A 21,507-nucleotide genomic window follows, 5' to 3' on the forward strand; every position below is an offset into this window, starting at 1 on the left:
CAGAACTGAATGGATCTGATACGTTTTCTGGTATTCGCGACTCGATCACATGATCCGCTCTGTGTGTCGTGTCTCTGTGTCTGCGGCGGTTCGCGTGACACTAACGTGAAACCAGACTTCATTCGCCATGATGGAAAGCATATTTACACTGTCTGAATCGTTCCCTATCCCCTATATAGTGCCATTCAGAAAATGTGCCATGTAGAAAACAGTAAATGTGTGAACAAGTGACCGATTTCAGCAGCAGCTTCAGCGTCTCTTTACAGTGAAGGGGGCGGAGCTTCAGATTCTAGAAAGCATTTGATTGGATAAAAAAATATGATGAGAAGCTGAAGTGCAGAGTGATGTCATCAAAATCATTGATCCATATTGGCGGAAGTGAGAGTCTGTAGTACGTTTTATAATAATTAAAAAAAGATATAATGCTTATATCTTCTAAAATGCAAATTTTGTCATTGTTTTGGAGCACACCAGCCTATAGATAACAGGAAGGCTAACATATTCATACTAAAAGCCAAAAAACTTTAAGCCTGGCTCATAAAGCGATCGAGTTTACAGAGTTATTAGAAGTGAGCAGGTGCGGGTTGTGATATTTTGGTCTTATTTTCAGCATATGACTTGTTTTTTTCGTACTGTTTCTCATATCTCTCGTCGTACGTCATTAAAGGTATAATCACCCAGAAATGAAAATTCTGTCATCATTTACTCACCCTCAATTTGTTCCAAACCTGTATGAATTTCTTTCTTCTGCTGAACACAAAATAAGATATTTTGAAAAATGTCCGAAACCAAACAGTTGTTGGACCCCATTGACTTCCATAGTACTTTTTTTTTTTACAAACCATTAAAGTCAATGGGGTCCAAAAAACGGTTAGCTTAACCATTTTATCTTCCAAAAGATCTTCTTTTGTGTTCAGCAGAAGAAAGAAGCTCATACAGAACAGGATTAAGCACTAAAAGGTGAGCCGACAACCGACTTTAGCAACGGCTTAACAAACACAAACTCAAATCTGGCTTTGTGCTAGAGTTCTTCCACCGGCACGACTCACATTTGATAAAAAAAAAGAAAAGAAAAAAGGTGTAGATCTAGTTTGTGATGAGTTACTGACGTTCATCCTCACAGTCACTCGTTACTAGTTCAGCGCTTACAGTGGATACAGCATCTGACGTCTGAATGTGGAGCGGGATGATGGTGTGTGAGCGCGCCGTCACAGTTTTAAGACGCCCCATTCATCATATTCGGGTCTCTCTGCTCTCCACCCGGAGGGAGATGGTAATTAAAGCCAAAATGCCAAATTATGCTTGGCTAAGCACAATTACAGACAGCACTGCTGCTAAATTTAGAGGCCATCTTCAGCTAAAGGGGCCATTTACTGCGATCGCTGTGCTCACAGCAGTTCGCCACTGCAATAAGACGAGCTGGTGTGTCTGCTCAGGAAATTAGAGCATTTTGTAGGGCAGTTGAACAGGCTATAGCGAGGCAAAATAGACACAAAATGTCACCTTTCCACATTGGTCTCGCCCCCCGGTGATCAAAAACGAGCATTTTTTGCTTTATAGCGCACTAGCAGAAGTTGGAAATGAGGCTACGCTCGCTGTGCTTACAGAACGCTTCATTCCCACACAATTCCCTTGTTCCTTAATCTCTCGGGTTTGTCCACGGCATAACGCCGCGGGATAATTTGCCGTTATCCGACAGAGAGGGATGGAAGGGTGGCGCTTATGAAAATGAATGATGCTTCTCCCTTTGGCTTCTGCCAAGAAGCGTTTTTAAAAGGTGAAACCTATAAAAGATTCAGTGAATTGTGCACAGATGAAGACGGGAGCCATTGTCTGGGGCTGAGAAAGATGTGAGCGGCTATAAAATCTGGTTGTTGACTCATTCTGCATTGCCGTGTGATATCCGTCATTCGGCCCAAACGCCCAAAACGAGCCGCTCACACTGCAAACAATGATGTTCTTCCTTGGTATTTTTGTCTTGTTTTCCAGCACAAATATCTTCACATTCTTAAATCAACATATATTTACTTGAATGAAAAAATGACATAAGATATTAAGTCTTAAAACAAGAAAAAATTGAATTGAATTATGATTGTTTTTCGGATAATTTTTTCTTGCTTTAACATACATTTAAAAATACTATCATGATTTTTGATCAAAATGATCAAATGATCAAATTTTCTTGCACACACACATACACACACACACACACACACACACACACACTTGTCCGTATCATTTTTGGAAGCCGTCTTTTATTGACGATATTTGTGGGTGCCATATCTTTGCATAAATGATGCGTCGGCCATTTCTTTATGCATTTCTGAACTCTTTTCAATATGGTGCGCAGTTCGCAAATGCCTGTATTACCATAAATGCCTATATCTTTGTTCACCAGGTTCAAAATGTGTCATTGTTTTCCTATGTAAATGCGCTAGACGGACGTGTCTGACCACGGATGACACGCTCAAGATAAATAAAGTTCACCTTAAAAAAAAAAACACTTCTCAGGACCTGGTCTTACATTTTTTACCGCAAAAAAACTCACGTTCTGTGTGAATGGCCCCTACTCTGTTTTCGTCGCAACGATAGTTTGACCGTGTATAGTCTGTGTATAGGCTCTGTGAATAGTGTGGTTTAGAAATCGTGATTTTATTATCCCTAATGTGAACATCATCAGGCTGGACGGCACTGGAGATGTTCTTCCAGTTCAATCTGCTGCCAGGACACACAAATGAAAGACTCCAGAATGCAGTGTAATTGTAAACTCAAATAGGGCAGCACGATTAATCGCAATTTCCATGTAATCGCACTTAAATTGAGTTGGCTAATCGTGATTTTGATTATTTTGTATGCGCAGCTTGTCAGTGACGTACGGCTCTGTAAACGCTGCTCACTCTGAAAGCACTGAGTTTGAGTCACTTATAACGTGAATTTGAAAAAGCAACACGCGTCAAACATCTTTCCAGATATGAGAAGCATTTATGAACCTCTTGTCCGACAACAGACAACATTTAATAACATGCTTTTACTCCAAACTCGCTTCGTAACGACAGTTGAGCTCCTCCTCCTGTGAGATGATGTGCTTCTGACACAGAATAAGGCAGTCGTGTGTTTATTAGTCGTGTTTAATCAATCAAAGAGTTTCAATCTTCTGTTTATTCAGATACAGCGATAGGGATTTCCTGGAATGATGCCTGTTACACCGTGTCCTAACTACACGCGACGGACCATAAAAGGTTAATTTCCATGTTAATCAGAGTGTTTGTCCTATCCAGCCGCGACGGCGACTCGCGACAATTCTATTTTAGAAACGGTTTCTATTTTTCTGCGGCATCGTGCTGGAACAACAAACACAAAGTGTGGCAATGATAATCTCAGGTGCTGTTTATGTGCTTTATTTAATGTTAAAAGCGTGTAATGTGACTTTGAATATCATTTAGTGCTCCAGCTTTGTAGCTGTAAAAGCAACAGTGGATAAATCACCTCAGATCTTGAAATTAAACAAATGGAAACAAGAACGTTCAAACTGTGAACAAACAAGTGTATTCTTTGACAAAGATTGTTTTAGTAACTCAGTCTATGTATTTTTAATAATGTTTAAATGGTGTAATATTTGTGAATTTGATTATGTAGCTACTGATCCATTTTCTTGCGAGTGCCGTCAAGATTACTCTCTGGTGCCGTGAGACTCCGCCCACACGCTGTTCTGATTGGCTGTGGGTTTTGATTGATTTTTACGCATCTCGCAGTCGCGTCGCGTCTAGTGTGGACAGACACATTATTTGTCGCTGGAATCTTATCGCGTCTGGTTAGGACACGGTGTTATTGTACTTCTGCGGCGGGGCATATGTGGTGCGCATGTGTGTGTGTGTGTGTGTGTGTGTGTGTGAGACGCCCCCTGGTGTTCATTTACTACCGATCAGCCGCCGCACTGACAAACTTTCACATAAGATAATCGCAGCCTTGGCCAAATCGCGTGTGGTTTCAATGCGATTAATTGTGCAGCCCTAGTCTCAAACAAATAAAATCCTTTCACATGAACACGGAGCAGCGGCCTCACCTTAAAGGACTCCATGTCTGAGAGCAAGCAGGCGCTCTGCATACGGGCACGGAGATGCGCACCTTCAGCCGACGTGCCCAGTTTGGCCAGTACCTCCGACTGCTCCTCCAGCAGGTCTTCAGTCATGGGCGCCGGCTCCTGCGTCACACACACACACACACACACACACAACAGTTATGACCAAACTGGGGATTAGATTTGATATGGAGAGATGCTAAAACAGAGAAGAGAAAGAGAATTTTTTTTAATGTTTTGGTTTGGAAATGCATTGGGGTTTGGGATTGTGGAGTGGATAAGTGCTGGTGGACAAGGCAGGTAAACAGAAAATCACTCAATGCTCTTGACTGAATAAATTTAGTAACTTTAATAAAAAACAATGCATTTCTTACATGAACGCTGCTGTTAAACGCTCTGGCGAGGAGATACACATGGCGGAGGGTTTATGCTAAAAGGGCAGAGTCCGGAAGCCAGTGATTGTAGTTTATAAAGTTATAAATATGGATATTTTTCTTACAAAAAGGCATGGCTTTGCTTCAGAAGACATCTATTAACCCCCCTGGAGCCGTATGGATTACTTTTATGATGGATGGATGCACTTTTTTAGGCTTCAAAACTTCAGGTACTCCCTTTATAAAGCTTGCAAGAGCCAGGATATGTTTTAATATAACTCTGATTGTGTTCGGCTGAAAGAAGAAAGTCATATACACCTGGGATGGCTTGAGGGAGAGTAATTTTCATTTATGGGTGAACTAACCCTTTGACCAGCGAGTGTGTTATACCTGTGTGACGGGGATGTAGAGCGGCTCCTGTGAGTTCAGGAGTGTGAGTTTGCCGTGTGGCTGCAGTCGACCTTCTGCTTTGCTCTTATTGGCTGTTTTTTTCTCGTTCTCCGTGTCCACCTCCTTCATCTCATCCGTGTCGCTCAGGCACTCGAAGAACTCCTCTTCACTGTCGCTCCACGAGTCCCACGACTTCCCGGCAGAAACCTCAGCAGGTCCGGCGCTCTCCGGTGCCAAGCGGCTTTTGTCTCGGCTTCCGTCTGATGTGGCGTTCTTCCTCCCTTCATCCCTTGCTCTCTTTCGCTCAATGCAGCAGTTCAGCATCTGGAGGTGATGCAGAGCAAAATTAAACACACGAGAATATTCACTATCGCTTATTTTTTTGAGTTGTCATTGCCACATGATCCTTTAGAAATCATTCTAATATGATGATTTGCTGCTCAAGAAACATTTCTGATTATTATTATTAATAAAAACGCTTATTAATAAACAGCTGCTTCAGATTTTTGTGGAAACTGTGATACTTTTTTTTCAGGAATCTTTGATGAATAGAAAGTTTAAAAGAACAGCATTTATTTTAAATAGAATATTTTGTAACATTATAAATGCATTTAGTCACTTTTGATTAATTTAATGCGTCCTTGCCGAATTAAAGCATTAAGTTCTTGAAAAAAAAAAAAAATCTTTTGAACAAAAGCGCATAAACAAGTTTCTCATTTATGTCATCATTTATTCGCACTGATGTCATTCTAAAACTCCATGACTCACTTTCTTCTACCACTGTACTCTATAATGTGTCATTCTTTCTATAATTTGTCACAATAAATAAATAATGTCCTTGGAAAAATTAAATGAACAACCTAAGAGTTATATCAAAATCAGATGAAAAATTAGAATTATTTAAAGGAATATTTCATATGTCATAAACTAAAGGCCCATTCAACACCAAGAACTATAAAGAAAACTATATTAGTTTTGTCGTCTGCCGCTTTAAATGCTCGAGCTCTTTAAAGCAGGATGGATTCTGATTGGCTGTCAGTGTTTTTAAAAAAAGCTCTGAAAGTGATTCCAACGATATCGTTCCTCTGTGCCGTTATTGTTATAGTTGTGGTGTGAACTCGCATTCTTTTACATTTAGAGCGATTTTTTTAATTATAGCTAAGACTGCCTGGCTTGATTTACAGTACTGTGCAAAAGTCTTAGGCATGTTAATGATATGATCTTTTCACAAATAAGCTCAGTTGACTGAAGACTGTCTGATTTGACATGCCTATCATGCGTGTTCGTGAATGAACGCTGAGCTGGACGGTCCCACAGATGTGATCGTGTGTAAAGAGTCTCTTAGGGTGTGTTCACACTTGCCAGGTTTGGTTGGATTAAAACAAACCCTGGTGCAATTGCTCTGTTAGTGTGGTTCACTTGAATAAGTGTGAAAGCTGCCATCCGAACCCTAATGCGCGCCAAACAAGCGGACCAAGATCCACCTTTTCAGGGAGTCTCGATCCACTTCAAAACGAACTCTGGTGCGGTTCGACTGAAATACGAACACAACCCGGACCAAAGACATCTCAACGAACCAAAAACAGGACATGATGTCACAAGATGCGACTCTGAGAGGGACAGAAAAGCATACCCGGTTTTTCTCGTCCACAAGACGCGATTTTTTCTAAATGTCAAAAAAATATATATATATATTGCGAAATGACGCCGTTTCCATTAACTGACTAAAACTTAATTTTTTCCTCCTGCGATAAGTCAATCCAAAAATCATAGCAACGGACATTGGTCGGTTTATGTATCTCAGCCACCGCACTGGCCATTATTATTAATCAACGGAGACGTATGTGTGTTATCCAAGCATTAATGGCAAGGAAAGACCCTTATACTGTGAGCGGCTCATATGAGGTGTTTCTGGGTGTTTCTCACTCATTTCTGCTTCGAGGTCTTGATTGTGGCATTTCTTTGAGGTTTAGAATCCAGTATTGCTGTAATTCTTTTGTCTTTTATGAATTTAATAAAGAACACTGTCTCGTATTCTGTCCAAACACACCGCGCCATCTACGTCAGGTGACCTGTAAATGCGCAAAAACTGTTTCCATTGCAGTTTTGCGAAATATTTCCTTTTCGAATTGCCTGAAAAACCTCCTCATGCGAGCGGAAAAACTTTTTTGCGATTAAATGGGAGTTTTTGCGAAATTGACGTGTTTCCATTGGGCATATTTTCAATTCGCAATTTGGAAAATGGAAACGCGGCTATAGTCATGATGCTGCACTACAGTATCGGAAATTCGACAGGAATTTGTGCCGCTGTTCTGACTCCTTTACACATTTTAAAAGCTCTTCATGAGTTCTCAGCTCATTGTTTCGGGTGTTCGTTAAGTTCCGTCACAAAATATACTTCATAAAAGCCGTTTTTGTTGTTTTGTATCTTCAGGTTCGGAGTTAAGTGACTAAAAATGTATAATTTTCTTGGTCCAAAAAGAACCAAACTACAAGTGTGCACACACACTTTCAATGCACATGAAGACTCACCTGCAGTTTCTGATGTAGAAGACAACACCTGAGATCAGGAGGGCCACTCGCCAGTCTGAAACACACAACACAGAGGCGTTCATCATACAAATCAATACAGTCTCCCATCAGGCCACAGCACAACAGCCGTGAGGTGAACAGAGCCGCACGTATTCAAAGGCTTCACTCATTTGCACACAATGACATGAGGAGATGAAGGACCGCAGGGACACCAGAGGAACCGTGACACACCGCGTTATTGTTTCTCCGCCAATGTTATCAATGATCCGGACGCCTGCAGCTCTTTCCCAACAGGCTCCGACGGAGTACAACAACATTACAGCACTGCCACAATTCATCACCTCCACTGCAATGATTCCTGGGCTTTTTGCATTCGTTTAGATGACAGTAGCGTGCAGACAAGAACTCAGACTCGAACCCGAGTCCTTGTGCGTGTCACGAATCAATCGACTTCATATTCATTCTAAACTATTTCCACTGCAAAAAAATTATCTTACTCAGAATTTCTGTCTTGTTTTCAAGTACAAGTATCTAGGGGTTAAACGGATCCAAGTTTGTAGTTTTGGTTTGAGCATTTGGGGGTCCCAGCATGCTCTCTTGTGAGATTCATTTGTTTGTTTGTTTATTTCTGCAGAATGGTCTTTTGTGGTATCATCCACACATGCAAAGTTGGTTGATACATAACTGCAATGAAGTAAAAGCCAAGTTAACATTTAAATGTTTACATAGGATATATGATGTGTTTTGTATTATTTAAGCACCTAATCAGTTTGACAGAATGTTCTAAATCAAAGTGCCATGGCTTTACTTAAAAAAAATTGTACTTAAAATGTCCATAATGATTCTTTTGCTGAATGTAAATTTCAACAGCATTTGAATAGAATTTTTTTGTAACATTATTAATGTCTTTACTGCCTCTTTTGATCAATTTAATGCATCGTTGATGAATAAATTATATTTGAAACTAATTATTTAAAATATTCCATCACTATAACTTAATTCAGTGAAGGATCCATCCGACTGATTTTTTTTTTTTTTTTTTACTTTTAATCTGTCTGATTCATTTGACTGATTCATTAAGATGACAGAAAGTGTCATTTGTCCGTGATTGAGACTTGCACAGGTTTCACTGTTATCTTGTGCAGCCACAAGAACAACTCAATTGAAGCTTTTATGCTTTTTTTTTATGCTTATTGCTTTTATTTTGTGTTTTTTTTCTGCAAACTTGGGATTAAATATGATCTCATTTGCTGTGTGGGGCTGCAGGAAAAAGAGTAATTCAGGCACAGAGTTAAAGATTGGGCTTTTAAGAATCGATATTTTTACCCTTATAGACTTTATACTTTCTATGTCTATTCTTTTTTCTGGTAATTACTCTGTTTTCTTTTAATTTCCTGTCATCTTTGGAATAACCGAAAGCCATGTTTTTCAAAATATCTGTCATTATTAGCAAAACACATTTCAAACATGGGGAAACCTAATTGTTAAGGGATAACTGTCGCCCAAAATGCAATCTAGGCTCTTCTTGTGAATCTACTCGAGGCAAACTTTCGTTTAAAAGCATAATTAGAATGGAAACGCCACTTTTAAGATTGACCGTATTTTCGTTTTGGGTCAAATTGCCTGTTGAATGGGAGTGAATGGGGCACTTCTATGATCGCATCAAAAATCGCTATTTTTAAAACACTAAGAAGGTATCAATAAGAGATAGTCGATCTACGAGGAGAGTAAAGATGGAAAGCTCCTAAAGCTCAGTTCCATATAAATTCACGGATAATTTGTTGTTTTGTCGTTAGTGAAAATCAATATTGACCTTGTATTTGAAAAAGGATCCTCATATAAGAAGCAATACTAAAATCCAGAGTCAGTTCATTCGCGCTCGGAGATCGACTATTTTTGACTGTCGAAACACCGGCGGACACAGAGACAGTGAGTTGATCAAAATCTTTCTCTTTAGTAAACTCTGTGTACACACACACTGTTCTCAATGCTGGAGTTCATGTGTAGAGCCTCTGGTGACACTTCAAGCACAGTTTCATGTTGTGTCGAGCCGTATTAGTGTTTTAAAAATAGCGATTTTTGATGCGATCATAGAAGTGCCCCATTCACTCCCATTCAAAAGGCAATTTGACAGAAACCGAAAATACGGTCAAACTTAAAAGTGGCGTTTCCATTCTAATTATGCTTTTACATGAAAGTTTGCCTCGAGTAGATTCACAAAAAGACCCTAGGTTGCATTTTGGCGACAGTTATCCTTTAAGTGATTATTTGGTATTATGTTGGTGAAATAAAACAAAAATCACTGTGTGCTTTTTATTTGGCCATTAACTGTCGGTGGTGAATCAAACACGACTGAGTATGAGAGCCTTTAGAGCATTTAGACAGATGATCAGTGTCAGTGTCAGTGTCTCTTTCAGTTAGAATTAGTTTCTACAATAAAGCGGCTCTCCAGTGTGATTATGGTTTTACTCGTGTCTGACCTTGATGGACTGAACAGAAGAAATGAACCGGAGAAGATTTCCACATCAAAGGAGGCGGAGCCTCAGAGCCACACCCACCTATTACATCATCACCACGGACCAATGGTAGTTCAAAGGTGTTTACCAGCTAGAGCAAACTTGGAAAAAATTGCAAATTGACCGTTCGCAAAGACCCGCCCCCTTTAGTCACTGTTGCTATGACCGACAAGCCACGCCGTTCTCACGCCACACCATGTTCTCACGCAGTGAAATATGCATCGCGCATGATCGCGGACAGAGAGGACACTGCTCAACTCTCAAATTTGGTCATTTTTGAAAGAAATTGAAACAAAAAATACCGTTTTGTGCCTCTTTAATGTGACTGACAGATCGCTCAGTTAAAGCTGCTCGTGAACCGATCATCTTTTCCTTCTAGTTCATTTATAGCATCAAATAAACATGAATGAACATCAGAAGGAATGTTGTTTTAACCGCGGAAAGACGTATTTCGTTTTTCAAGTTCAAATACTCCAACGTTAATCTACTAACTCTCCTGACTGCTTTGTCGGACAAAAATGGTGGATTCTGCGGATGGTGGATTATGATTGGTCAGATCACCTGTCAATCAAACTCCCTGCGAAGGGTCAATTGCTTATAACAGAGCATACACTAATATAGTTATGGTTCTTGATGTGAAGGGGCATTTATTCTGCGTGTTACATGGTTTGTATGACTTCTCTTACCCATAGATCAGGCAGTTGTTTTCCCAGCGGTAGCGCATCTCCAACACGAACTCCTGCCACAGGTGAGCGACGGCACGCACTCCTCCGTGATGGAAGTTAACCATACAGATGCACAAGGCCAGACGGTACGTCAGACTGTCGCACGAAGCCGATTTCAGCTGATTATAGAGATGCTGTTCACAGGGAAACACAGTCAGGCGCTGAACGCTTCTGTGCACTTGAGCAAACCACCAGTGCTGCTCAGTTTTACTGCACAGTAGAGCATTAAAAGATCTCCATACAAACACCCACGTGATCTTATTCCTAAATGACAACGATTCGGCTCTGTCTATTAAACCTTTGAGTACGATCACAGCGAACATTCAGATATGCGTTCTGAGCCAGAGAGAGCAGTTGTCATGTATAGATATGAAACAGCTTCACATGCAGTCTTTTCAACCACACACACAGCATCATAATTTATGTATTACAATAATTCATATTATCACAGAAGTACTGGGATAAAAGTTTATAATTCGGATATAAACACTGATGACTACGGTAGCAAAATAGAGTAAATCATCTTTTGAAAGTAACTTGACGCTTCCATATAATAATTGTGTCAATTACATCGTTACACCAGTAGGTGGCGACAAGTGACTGTTAAAAATGAGTCATTGAATCATTCGTTCAAGGGATTCGTTCAAAAGCGCTGATTCATCCAGTAATGAAAGTATTTATGAGTGAGCCATTCATTCATTCAAACCAATAAAAAAAAAAAGATTAAATCAAATTAATTAAATATTATAAGTTATTCTGTTTAGTTGTCTGTTCAGAATAGTGGTAGGATCGTGATCTCTATTTGAAACCAAAAAAAAAAAAATCGTGATCCTCAATGTATCCAGAATTTGTGCAGCTCTACATCTGAATCATGTCATAGCGTGATAATGTTCAATGATTCTATGTTCAGACTCACGTAATCCTCTGAGTCTTTGTCCGGTTCAGTCTTTCCACCTGGGCTGGGCTGTGTGGATTTAACATCACTACTGTCTGTTTTATCCAGAGCTGCATCTGGGAAAAGATACTGATGGACAAACACACATTTTAGACATCTCAACACAACTGTTGTCAACATTGATAATAATAAGAAATGTCTTATATTTCTGAAGTATATATGAAGAATTCAGATGCAAAAGCCTCTAAGTGCCATCTGAAATTTTCTTCTAGAATGATAATTTTTATCAAGCTTGTATATATAAGTTCAGTAATTTCACTTAAATGACAATTAATAGGTCATTTTCATTACCATTTAAGTGAAATTACTGAATTTAAATATACAAGCTTGATAAAAATGATCATTCTAGAAGAAAATTTCAGATGGCACTTAGAGGCTTTTGCATCTGAATTCTTCATATATATATATATGTATATATATATATATATATATCTAGCAGATGAGCCGACAGTTACGTTACAGTCAGAAGCGATTTAAACATAACTAATCATATCAATCAATTCATGATATCTGCAATGATTGCAATGAGAGTAATTTAGTTTGGTCCAGTGCAGACATGCCAAATTGCTAAATATGCAAATAACCTGCACGAATCATCTGGCATGTTTTAATGCGAATCAAACAGCAAACGTGACTCCCGAATTAAACATCCGTCTCGTTTAGGCTAATTAAACAGGAATGTGCTACATCAGCGCTTACAGGTGCCACCCGCAGTTCCTGCTGCGCTAAAGTTGTCAACTTAACTTAAACTACACAAGATGAAGCCCACAGTAAAGAACAGAGAGAGAATTATATATTATTATTAGTGCTGGGAAACGATTAATCACATCCAAAGTAAAAGTGTGTGTTCACATAATATATGTGTGTGTATTGTGTATAATTATTTTCTATATATAAACACACACATGCATGTATATATTTAAGAAAATGTGTTATTTATATACAAAAATGTATATATAATATAAATTATGCATAAATATATATATATATATATATAAGTATATACATACACATATATTATGTAAACACAAACTTTTATTTTGGATGCGATTAATCGTTACCCAGCACTAATTATTACACAACGGTCGGCTTCTGACCAATACATCATCATCATCCAGTTCCTCACACTAATCACGCTGCTGATCAGGCGCATGTAAATACCCATCATGCTCTCTGTTTTAACAGCTCCTCACCAGCAGGATGGAGTTCAGCACGTCGTTGTTAAGAGGCGACTCCTCGACCCGCTTGTGTCTCCGTATGCGCTTGCGTGCGCTGTGGACCATGTTGGACACGGACAGCTTGTGGATGGGAACAGCAGCCGGCTCCGTCAGTTTGGACAAGGCTTGAGTGATGTCACTGTTCTCTATGGAAACATCAGAGGTGGGAGGAGTCAGTCAATCAAACAATACACAAAAACACATAATATATAAGTGATGAGAGTTGAGAAACTGATTCAATTTAGCGTTTGTCCTCAGAATGACGGTGCAATGAAAATTCCTCTCTATTTTTGTCTTGTTTTCCAGTATGAAAACAAGTATAAACATGTTTTAAGATACTTTTACTCGAGCAGCAAAATGACTGAATAGATTAGGTCTTGTTTTTTCTGAAATATTTATTAAAATTAAGTGATTAAGTGTTTAAAACAAGAAAAAACATCTGCCATTGGGGGTCAGAAAAATTATCTTAATTTTAAAGGACATTATTAACATTTAATAAACATTATTATTTTTCTGACTGGCAGATATTTGTTCTTGTTTCGAGACTTGAAAATGACACTTAATATCTTCAGTCATTTTGCTTCTCGAATAAAAGTATCTTGATTTCAGAATGTTTAGATATTTGTACCGGAAAACGAGACAAAAATACTAAGAAAGAAAATCATTTTTGCAATGTGAATATCTCCAATCCAGTGTTTCAGGATATTAAAATGGTGGAATAAATGGCAGACACGAATGGAGAGAACGGATCCTAAAGGATGATGTTATTGAACTGAACTGAATAAACACTGAACTGATTTGCCTCATATTTGAGGAATTCTGCATTATTATTGATTCTGTTATTTTCCTGTTTATTACTGTGAAGCTGCTTTAAAACAATCTGTATCGTATAAAGCGCTGTAGAAATAAAGCTGACTTGACTTGATTCAGACGACACATGAAGTTTGATTCAAACATGTACATCTGCTTATTCTCTCACAGAGAAAGTAGGAATTCAGAACAAGAAGAAAATCCCGATAACCCTGAAAACCTTAAACAATCATTGTCTTTACCATTCAGATAAAAACCAAAACCCTAAAACCAGTGAAATGTGTCTCAAGAAGATGCTTAATGAGATTTTCGGCTAGTCCAGACATATGTGGTTAATTAATATCTAGAAAGAAAATGTTCAGGATGACCTTTCCCTTCCTCTTCAACAGAGTTTCTCCCCAGAATCTCCTCCGTGGTTTCCTTCCGACAGCAAAGTTTGAAGAACTCCATGAGAAATTCACCTGAGGATCAAGACAACACATCAGGCTCAAGCGCGCTCATCTAACGCTCGTCTTTCCTCTCGCTCTGCATGTTCGTGTGTCAGCGGCCGCTCTTACCCAGCAAGCACTGCGGGTTGTCTGCTTTCCGCACTCGAACAGACCAGTGAGGCGCTTGAAGTGGATCCAGATCGCTGTGAGAGCAGAAAAAATAGACACGTAGAACTAAAACAAACACGCTTGTGTCTAGTTATGAAGCTGCATTGCAATATAAACATTTTTGTGATACACTACACTTGGATATTTGTACTGGAAACAAGACAAAAATACTAAGTATTCTTAAATCAAGATACATTTACTTGACAGGCAAAATGACTGAAGATATTAAGTCTTGTTTTCTGAAAAATGTGTAAAATTAAGTGAGTTTCTGCTAAAAACAAGCACAAATATCTGCCAATGGGGTCAGAAAAATAAACTTAATTTAAACGGAAACCATGATTATTTTTCAGACTCCATTGGCAGATATTTGTGCTTGTTTTAAAGTCCCTGTAAAGTCAAAATTAAGTATGTGTTCTGACTTTTTTTTTTACAAGACAAATATGATAAGAACATCTTTTTTTTTTTAATGATGTTCTTATTATATTTGTCTTGTAAAAAAAAAAAATTGTTTATTGATATTTTCATTGGAAAATAAGACAAAAATGATGAGGGAAAAAAACGTCTTTTTTTTTACAAGACAAATATAATAAGTAAGAACATCAAAAAAAAAAAAAAGATGTTCTTATCATATTTGTCTTGTAAAAAAAAACAAATTTGTTCTTTTTTCTTAAAAAAAAAGAAAATAATTTTTTTCCTCATAATTTTTTTCTTGTTTTCCAATAAAAATATCGAAACATAAGTGACTTTATGCTTAAAACAAGAACAAATATCTGCCAATGGAGTCCGAAAAATAATCATGATTATGATTTTCACATCATTTTTTTAATTTTTTTTTTTATTATGTTCTTACTTATTATATTTGTCTTGTTTTCCAGTACAAATATGTAAACATTCTTAAATCAAGACACATTTACTGGAGAAGCAAAATGACTGAAGATATAAACTCTTGTTTTCTGAAAAAATTTTCAAAATGAAGTGAGTTTTTACTTAAAACTCGAAGAAGAAAAAATCAGCCCAATAAACATATTTGACGTATTAAAGCCGATAAATAATGGATTATTTCCTTCAGCTGAGACACTAGAGATGCGCACTGTTCAACATAATGGTTTTGAATTGCTTAAAATATGATTGAAATCACTTCAAAAAAGGAAAATACTGTTAAGTGCAAATCTGTCATATATGCACCCTTATTATAATGTGCTTGGGACATGGATTTTAATGGTGTTTTTTAATTTTTTTTAATCAGGGAGGCTTTAAAATGTTTTATAAAAACTTTATACGGCCAATATATCGGTTATAGGCTTTCAAATATAAAGAATTATCGGTTATCGGCATCGGCCAAAATGTTCATATCGGTGCATCCCTAATACTGATTTAAGCATGTTTAGATATTTGTACTGGATGGAAAACAAGACGAAAATACTGAGGAAGAACATATGCACACACATGCACGTCCTTCCCCTGGAGAAGCGTCGAGTGCCGATGCCATCGTAACCAATAACTAAATGAACAATGACTACTAATGCTTACAAATCTGTTGAAAAATCAGGCAATTATGGCGTTTTCACGATCAGATCGTGTGAGAGCGTGCGGAATAAGAGTGCTCGAGCGCACTTCATTGTGTGAATGTTTGTTCAAAATCATTTTTGAAAGAACTCTTTCTGTACTCCAGAAGTAAGAGTTCATCAGCACATGCCCACACACCGAATGAGACTTGAGAAAACAGCACAACGTGTTAATGCGATGCTACGGCTCACCGAGCAGCACTTCATCACTAAACTAAAAGGCGTAAAATAATGCGGCGCGAATCAATTTTTGGCTTGGGTGTTTTTAAGGCGGTGCACGCTTTCCCCCCCACCCCCCACACACCCTCTTCTCCTGAGCTGTGAAAATGTATTATGGGTAACAGGTTCTTTACGAGGTGACGAAACATGGATCTGGCACTGACATCAGCTGGAGTTGTTTTCGTGCATCATGCATATTCATGAATTACTCAGTGCTATAATAAAACGATTACATCGCTGTTCTATTTTCATCCTTCACGGTGCAAAGAGATGTCAGTTTTGCAAAAGCACAGTGTGTGTTTGGTGGAAACTTCACTCACGAATAAACATCATTGTCCACAACGATTCCCTCCGTCAGGTTCGGCCACGTTGTTGCAAGATGCAGCTCACTGAAGAAAAAAAAAAAAAAAAGCGTGATTTGATTTACACGTGCAGCCTTTACTAATCATTTCACTATTTAATGCAAGAAATTAACATTTCAAAAGATTCTTCTTATTAGATCTGGGGCCGGTTTCACAAAGCTATGTTAGAGCGGTCTATAGTGTTAGACTAGTCTAATGCTAGTTAGACTGTTTCACAAAAATAAAGACTGACTTAATTTAGACCAAAACAATTAGACACTAACTTAGGTCTAAGACTCTATGTTACCGTGGCAACCAGCAGTAACAATTAGTTACATTACAAACAGCCAAAAGAAAAGGGAAAATGGCTCATAATTAAAACATTTCTTCTTGTTACTACATTCTCCGCTAAATTTCCCAAGTAAAATGTCCTTGTAACTGTTATACTCCTCCAACAAACACATATTTTCCGCTGGGGTAAACTGCACTGAGCGGCTGAATGCGCTTACTCGATCCGCCATGTTTTTTATCTTATTTTACCCAGAATGCATTGCAGTGTAGTCCTACTTAAGATAGTCAGAGTCTTAAGTGCTTTGTGCAACGGTCTGATTTAGATGTCTATCTGAAGTCTGACTATCTACTATATCTAAGCCATAGTCAAAGTCTATCTTTTGTGAAAGCGGCCCCTGACCTGAATGACCCGGGGACATTGTTTTATTCTAGTTTCAGCATCACTATCCTTCTTTAACATTTTGATTTCTGTCAGAAACAAACTTTAAACTGCACTTAATTTGGGTCATGTGATCGGTCAGGAGTTTTGTAAAGCATTTTGATACTGTGTGATTGTGCGTCTAATGCGTCAACATATCTGTCTGACAATGCTTTGGTGTTCTGAAAGGAAGTGATGTAATTGTTATTAACGGTCCATGAGGAGTTTGGGGTCAGTGCCACCTACTGGACAACACACCACACACATCTATATGGGAGAACGAGTTAAGAAATGACCTACAATCAAAACACTGAAATGCTTTAACGCACCTTTACTGTACTGCAAACAATAACCAGTCAGTCAAAGTATATCTATAAAGTACAATTGTCATATTATTTGGTGTACTGAATTATTATTTATGATTTTTATGCAGATTGAGAAAAGACTTTCCGAAACAGCACAATATTATTTTTGATTACCGGTAACTTAAAAGTTTTGGGGTCAGTAAGAAGTCTCTTCTGCTCACAAAAGCTGCATTTATTTTATTCAAAAATACAGTAAAAACAGTGATATTGTGAAATATTATTAGAATTTAAAATAAGTGTTTACTATTTTAATATATAGTAAAGTGATCATGATGACACATGATCCTTCAGAAATCATTATAATATGCTGATTTGGATTTAAAAAATAAATAAATTCAGGATTCTTTGATGAATAGAAAAGAACAGTGTTTATTTAAAATAGAATTTTTGGTAACATATGACGATGTCTTTACTGTCACTTTTGATCAATTTATTGCTGAATATAAATATTAGTTTAAATGATTAGATTTTAATTTGAATAAGTAAATAATCTCAATTCAAACATTTTTTTTTTTACTTTTGAATGGTGGTGTATCATGGTTTCCACAAAAATATTAATCTGCAAAAACTTTGACAACATAATCAGAAATGTGTGTTGAGCATCAAATGCATTAGAATGATTTCTGAAGGATCATGTGACACTGAAGACTGGAGTAATGATGCTGAATATCAAGATTTGATCGCAGGAATAAGTTACACTTTACTATATATTCACATAGAAAACTGTTATTTTAATAATTTTTCACAATATTTACTGTATTTTTGATCGTATAAATGCAGACTTCTTTCAAAAATAAATAAATAAATTATACATACATACATAAATATATATACATATACACATATATATATGAAGAGTTCAGATGCAAAAGCCTCTAAGTGTCATCTGAAATTTTCTTCCAGAATGATCATTTTTATCAAGCTCGTATATATAAGTTCAATAATTTCACTTAAATGGCAATGCAAATTACCTATTAATTGTCATTTAAGTAAAATTACTTAACTTAAATATACAAGCTTTATAAAAATGATCATTCTAGAAGAAAATTTCAGATGGCACTTAGAGGCTTTTGCATCTGAACACTCCATATATATATATATATATATATATATATATATATATATACTTTATATAAGTATATATGTTTTGTTTTTTGCATTACAGTAGTGAGAATTTGGGCAAAATGTGCTTAATTGTCATGAAAATAATCTCACGTTGCCGAAAAATACTTTGCCCTTTCAGTCGATGGCACTGCCGCATTAACATGGATTATTAACCTATATAATGATCTATTTATTCAGATTTCCCTTTAATGCCGTTTGGTAAACAGAAAATGAGCTCTGAACATTAGCTACCGCCGTGACACTGAACACAAACGCACCTGATGGGATCTTCACACGCTCCAAAAGGAAGTTTGCCAAACTCCACGCCGCCCACCTCTCCAGTGAGAAGCGCATCAAAGTCTAAAAACAACACACACACACACACACACACACACACACCTTTTCATTTTATATTAACTTTGACTTTCATTTTAGCTTATGATCAAAGTAATATAGAGCAGTGAAATTAATCAACTCAGGATATACGTAGAATATTATCATCTGGCTGTGTAAACATCTTCTGCACTGCTTAATACAGAGGTAAACACTCACGGCGCACCGAATCCTCTGAGCAAATGTGATATTGACAGAGATGTTCTGATCGACACACGTGCGACTCCATGGCAACAGCGAAAATTTCTCCAATGTATCAAATAAAAATTTCCATATTCCCTAGGAAACACTGCAAAAAAATATGTTTGACTTTCTCAGTAATTCTGTATTGTTTTCAAGTACAAATATATAAATATTCTTAAATCAAGATGCATTTACTGGAGAAGCAAAATGACTGAAGATATTAAAGGATGATAATGATAACGATAAAGATGTAGCTTTAATAATCATTCACACCACAACTATAACTATAACAAGCACAGAGAAACAATATCGTTGGAATCAGTTTCGGAAACGATGTTTTTCCAGCTGATGACACTGATAGCCAATCAGAATCCATCCTGCTTTAAAGAGTAGAACAATTTAAAGTGACAGACGATCAAACCTACAGCTTACAATAAACAGAACGATATCGTCTGCTGGAAAATAATAATATTACTATATTTACTATCATTTACTATATTACTATAATAATATAGTTATAATTACAGCTATCTTTATAGTTATCATTCCTGGTATGTCTTGTTTTCTGAAAAACTCATCAATATGAAGGGAGTTTATGATTAAAACAAGAAAAAAATATCTGCAGAAAAATAAACTTAATTCAAAGGGAAAATCACTTTGCATGAATCATTCTGGTGCCGTTTGGTTATTTTTGAGTTCGGTCATTTGTGTTTTTTTGTCATCGGAATAGCACGAAACTTAGTAAAGGTTTTGGCACTTGCCAAACACACAAAAAAAAATCATGAATATGGAAAAGATTAAATGGTCCTGAAAAAATAGTCATACTTGGAAAAAAATGACTACCACTTTCTCACTGAAAGCTCATTTGTTGAGATATCAACCTCAAATTTGGAACACAGATTGCTTAGATTTATGGCTTTGATTTTCTCACAGTTTTAGAGTAAAACGTGTTTTGAAAAAAATATATTTCATATTATTATTATTTATTTTTTTAATTTTCATAACAATAAATTTCAAGTTAATTTTTTTAAACTTCTGTCACTTCAGCAATAACCTGCCAAGTGTCGTCTTTAAAAAGAGACCCAACTTAAGTTTGTGCTCCAAAGCATTAAAGATGTATGGTCAAAAAGTGAATACATGGATTATAACTATTGCATAAATATAATTTAGTGCCATAAAATCCCCTAAAAATACAAAATGTTAAATAAAAAATATTATTGAACTTAAATATAGTACAATCATTTTGCATAAATTTTGCATCTAAAAGGGAAATTCCTACAAATGCTGAAAAGTTCAGCTGCAAAAATAACCCTCGCCTTTTCAGCGCTAATTCTTCACTGTGTGTCTTTAGCAAATCCGGACAGTAGTTTTCTAACGCCAAAAGAGGGTTTGTGCTGGAGCGAGCTGTTAGTAAATCTGGCCCTTAATATCTTCAGTCATTTTCCTTCTCCAGTACATGTATCTTAATTTAGGAATGTTTAGATATTTGTACAGGAAAACAGGACAAAAATACAGAGGAAGAACTTTTTTGCAGAACGTCAATAATAATCTCATATTAGACTTGATGTGAGTTGACTCAGTTGTTCTGACTACAGCAAACCTGATTTCTCACTGCCGTCTCATCGACCTCTCAGCTGTTCTGAAAGCCTTTTTAGTTTGTTGTGTGTTGAAAATCCAGCTTTTAATGTTGTTTATATGTGTATGTGGTGTTTTTAATGTGCTTTAAGACAAAGCATGTGTAAATTCATAAGTCGACACCATTGCTGAGTATTTCCTCCTTAAAACTGCAGTGAACCAAAGACAGTCTCAAAAACACGCTTTGAAATCGCTGGTGTTTCTGACGTCACAAACTACCTTGTAACCAATCAGATCAACGTGTGATCGTCAACCAGTGGATCTCTGAGCTGAGTGAGTGGAGGCGGGGCTCATTTGCATATTCATAGAACCACGCATATTAAATGAGGCAAGGGTGTCGAGTTACATTCAAGCTATTTTAAGGCAACGTAATTAAATATGTCATTTTGGTGATCAAAGATGAGTTTTAAGGGATAAAATGATTGACTACAGGGGGACTTTAAGAGTTTCAGAAGCGAATAACAACAGAAAACAGAAGTGTTCAGTGCAGCCGGTGCGTCCATGAAGTCATTAAACCCTCCTCACAGGCTTATAGTGAGTGCAACATGCTGCAGACTGATCTCAGATCAGACACACACCTGGCGGCTGCTGAGGCCACGAGCACTGCTGCCAGTCCTGAAGGACGTACGTGAAGCGAATGGCGATGTTGATGGGTGGCAGCGGCATCAGTGGGCAGCCCTGTGGACACAGAACATCAAGAGAATGAAGGAGACAGACGGTAAAAATGACAAAAGAAAGAAAACAATCAATTGTGCAATTACTATATTTCATACTTAAATGCATACCTGTCAAATGCACCT

General features: G+C 37.3%; 1 protein-coding gene across 1 annotated transcript in view; it reads right to left on the minus strand.

Moving 5' to 3' along the window:
* rab3gap1 (RAB3 GTPase activating protein subunit 1) overlaps positions 1–21,507 on the minus strand; it is a 53,256-nt gene that overhangs the window by 19,105 nt on the left and 12,644 nt on the right. The window contains exons 8-18 of the mRNA XM_084420430.1: positions 21,286–21,385; positions 18,775–18,856; positions 16,298–16,366; positions 14,155–14,228; positions 13,966–14,058; positions 12,764–12,933; positions 11,532–11,639; positions 10,577–10,749; positions 7,375–7,429; positions 4,843–5,166; positions 4,064–4,201 (exon numbers count right to left, since the gene is read on the minus strand). Coding sequence (XP_084276556.1) covers positions 4,064–4,201; positions 4,843–5,166; positions 7,375–7,429; positions 10,577–10,749; positions 11,532–11,639; positions 12,764–12,933; positions 13,966–14,058; positions 14,155–14,228; positions 16,298–16,366; positions 18,775–18,856; positions 21,286–21,385 — 1,386 coding nt within the window. The remainder of the gene's footprint in view (positions 1–4,063; positions 4,202–4,842; positions 5,167–7,374; positions 7,430–10,576; positions 10,750–11,531; positions 11,640–12,763; positions 12,934–13,965; positions 14,059–14,154; positions 14,229–16,297; positions 16,367–18,774; positions 18,857–21,285; positions 21,386–21,507) is intronic.

Source organism: Rutilus rutilus, assembly GCF_951802725.1.
Source record: "Rutilus rutilus genome assembly, chromosome: 10".
NCBI lineage: Eukaryota > Metazoa > Chordata > Actinopteri > Cypriniformes > Leuciscidae > Rutilus > Rutilus rutilus.